Source organism: Cupressus sempervirens, chromosome 3 (genome assembly GCF_028749045.1).
Source record: "Cupressus sempervirens isolate cs-2001-9-10 chromosome 3, ASM2874904v1, whole genome shotgun sequence".
Lineage (NCBI taxonomy): Eukaryota > Viridiplantae > Streptophyta > Pinopsida > Cupressales > Cupressaceae > Cupressus > Cupressus sempervirens.
The window spans coordinates 1,084,904,704-1,084,908,289 of NC_143120.1; the positions used below are offsets into that span (position 1 = coordinate 1,084,904,704).

A 3,586-nucleotide genomic window follows, 5' to 3' on the forward strand; every position below is an offset into this window, starting at 1 on the left:
AACTAGGTTTTGAATTTTATGATAGTTTTTTTAATAATATTGTGGGGTCCACAGTATATTCATCTTCCGTGTCAACCAAATGGACCATTGGCTTTCCAAAACCCAGGTTTTCGAAAACCTGATTATAAGATAACCTAGTTATGCCACAAATTCATCTTCCCAACCAAACGGGGCCTGAGATAATTACCATAAACAAAGTAGAGTTTTAAATTAAAGACTTTATAATTCGATACCATAATTTCAAGCAACTAGATTTATAGTAAGGTGCATAGTCTCTAAAATAACCACCACGGAATGCCGTTCAATGTCCAGTGTAAAATTCATAAGAAGAAACTTCCTCGAGGTCTGTATAAAGTCCCTTTAAATCGCCCACATATAGTAAAAATCAACACTTACAAATAAATTGATTAAAGAGACTGTGAATGTGTTTGAAGGAGGCCATGAATGTGTTTGATCATCTTTAGGAAAGATAAATAAAATATAAAAGAGATATCTGTACAAGACAGTCCATTTACAATTCAGGCACGGACTATTCCCATGCTTGAGACATCCTTGGAAGCATAACGAGTACTAAGGAGAGACTGGGTATTTTATTATTCACAAAGAATACTTGCGATCTAATAAATAAGAAATTAATTGACTGCTGTTTGCAATGATTTTGTTTATACTCCTCCTCCTCCTCCTCCTGTGATATTGTTGAATTTTTCCCTCTGCGTTCGACATACAGCTCGTAGAAGAAGAGATTGTATTCTTATTAATGACTTCACTTGTGTAAGAACAAGACAAAGAATGGTTTGCTTTCACAACAGCTGGTGATTTCACTTGACGAGAAGAGGAGTGAATGTGAATGACATGGTATGGCCTCATTCTGCTCTGCTTCGTGAATTTGGGCATCACAACGTGCAACATATGTTGTTGTTGAAAGCTGCCTCTGGTGGCGCCCATGTTCACGTCCTCTGGAATTTTGAAACGATTTCCTCTCTTAGACATGAGACGGCACTTCCACTTTACCATTCCCACCTCTTTGCAGTAACGTTTTCCACGTAATATGAGACCCCGCTCCTTGTCCATCTCCACCTCTATCTCATCCGTGCTCAAACGTCCTGCACAACATAAAACATATGGTTCTGTTTAGATAGTATGGTTCTCAAAGAATAGAAAGATTTTGAATGTATAATAAGAAATGAAGTACCTCTGAGGAGGAGGTTGAGAAAGTAGGAGGAGCGGGTCTCTCTCAATCTAACGTCGCCATGGCTACAACTTGTTGTGTGTGCACTTCCCCATGCCAGATTCAATTCCATTGCAGTTTGAAATGCTTAGAAGATAGTCCCAACTTAAAAGGATACGAACGAGCCAACAATATACGTGTAGAAATGATAATGGTTGTCAAAGTAGCGAAAGTGTGTGTTAGATAGAGAAGCAGATGGAATGCATAAATAGAGTGTTCGCTTGTGAAGAAAATGATTCTGTACGTGAGTTGATGTTTTTGCTTTTCCGTCGGATGCGCTGTCTTGTTAGCCAAGTAAGAGAAACGGGCTCAAGAATGGAATATGGAGATCAGGAATGCGAGGAAGGGAAAAGCGTATAATAGGCCGAGTTAACGTTTTAGAATATGTTCCTTGTGCTTTTATCCAAGGTATTGTGAGCAAGCTTTTGCCCTTCTTCAGTCGACTTATTTTTGTCATTTATTTGGATTTTTATAATCTAGTCTATATTAAAATGAAACTTTTTTCTTCTTCATTTTTTTAATTTTTATTTTGGCTGTATTAGGGTTTGTATGGCTTTTTCTTTCTCTAAAACTCTTTGTTTTTGCCGTTTGTTGTTCCACGTTTACTACGGGATATTGTTTTAGGTTATAATGGCCTTACCCTTCTCTGTTGATGCTACTACTGGAGTTGTTGTTAGCGCTAATGGCTCCTTCGAATAAATGTCCATGCAAGTTTGTTCCTATTAGAATAATGTTTATTTATTTAGTGGTAGAAATGCATTTAATGCATACTCCAGAACTTTCTACTTAGCTCATGAAGTTTCCTTCTTTGAGTAATATGTAAATTTAAAAATATATAGAAATTTCTAGAATGCTTCCTTTCTTGAAGCTTCTCAAGAAGTCTCTAGAAATATGTATAAGCTCTATAAATAGAGCATTCCTCTTAGCTGTAAACGCATGAAGAAAAATTATAGTGCTTTAATAATAAAGTGTGCATATTTGATTTGTTCAATCTTGTTTTGTTGCTCTATTTTTTTATCTCTATTTTTATTCTTTATGTTGTTGTTTTTAATTAGTTCAACATGGTATCAGAGTTGTTTTAGTTCTTTGGGTTGTGTATATATGGTGCTTTTGGTATGAATGTTTATACTTGTAGGTGTAAAATCTGGGAGTGAGCAACACCAACATTTCTTGTGACAAAGGAAGAATATTGCAGCAGGAGAAAAGGGTTTTTCTTCAACAAATTGGTGAGAGTTTTTCAATTTCAAGACTGGCATTCAAGTTTTTTAAATATCTTTCATTCTCATACAAAAAAGAGAGAATTTAACAATGGAATCAATTGGTGTTACTCTACCCACAATTAAATTAAATGGAAAAAATTATTATGATTGGGTATCTCATGTTGAAATCACTTTAACTCTTCAAAATTCTTATGATATTGTAACTGGTAGTGAACAGAAGCCTACCAATCCTGGAAAGGATCAAGATAATTGGGATAAAAGGGACAAGAAGACAACAACACTAATCAAGCTTACACTTTTAGAAGAGGTTTTTCCAGAAGTTCATAATGAGAGAAGTGGAGTCAAAGTATGGAAGATTTTGAATGATCTATATCAAAATTCAGGTGATGTATGGATTTTATCTCTCACTACTAAATTATATAATATAAAATTATCAAGCTCACAAGAGATAGTCCCACATTTAAGTAAGTTAAAGGAAAACAAGAATGAGCTTGCTTCTCTTGGAAAAGATATAGATGATAGAGATTTTGTGCAAATTATATTACAAAGTCTTTCAGGATCTTATCAATCATTTATAAGGGGTTTAGATACTATGGATAAATTTAAAAGTATTAAATATGAAGAATTGTGTGCTAAGTTAGTTCAAGAAGAGAAAATACAAGTTAAAGAAAAAGAATCATTTGATGGTGAATCTCAAGAATTTGTAATGAAAGGAAAGAAATATTATAAGAAGTCACAAGATAATCAATCTAAAGAAAGAAATTGGAAGTATGAAAATAAGAGTGTTTCATCTATTGATCATAACAGAAGTAAATAGAAATGTAATTATTGTGGTAAAATGGGTCATAAGGAAAATATATGTTTCAAGAAGAAGAGAGATACAAAAAAAGGATAAATAATTCTCCAAAATTTGGTCATTCTAAAATAAATGCATTTTTTGTTACACTTAAAGAAACCAATACCTTCAAAGATGATTGGGTTATTGATTTTGGTGCTACACAACACATATCCCGTAATGAGGAACAATTTGAATCAATAAGTGAAAATACTAAAGAGAAAATATATTTGGGAGATAATAGTGCTTTAGAAGTTAAAGGGACTGGTAATGTCAAAGTTGATAATGGTTTGTTTAAAAAAT

The 3,586-nt window shown here is 33.7% G+C and overlaps 1 protein-coding gene across 1 annotated transcript; it reads right to left on the bottom strand.

Annotated features, from left to right (window-relative positions):
• Window positions 1-447: 447 nt before the first annotated feature.
• LOC149570537 (uncharacterized) lies at window positions 448-1,395 on the bottom strand. Its single transcript, XM_089817912.1, has 2 exons — window positions 1,193-1,395; window positions 448-1,103 (listed from the first exon to the last, which is right to left on the bottom strand). The coding sequence occupies exons 1-2, from the start codon at window positions 1,299-1,301 to the stop codon at window positions 598-600; spliced, it is 615 nt and encodes a 204-aa protein (XP_089674038.1). The 5' UTR covers window positions 1,302-1,395; the 3' UTR covers window positions 448-597.
• Between the last annotated feature and the right edge of the window lie 2,191 nt (window positions 1,396-3,586).

Coding starts and splice junctions, on each gene's coding strand:
- LOC149570537 (XM_089817912.1), bottom strand. CDS start 1,301: ATGGAATTGAATCTGGCATGGGGAAGTGCACACACAACAAGTTGTAGC. Junction 1,104..1,192: donor TCTCAACCTCCTCCTCAGAG/GTACTTCATTTC, acceptor TATGTTGTGCAG/GACGTTTGAGCACGGATGAG.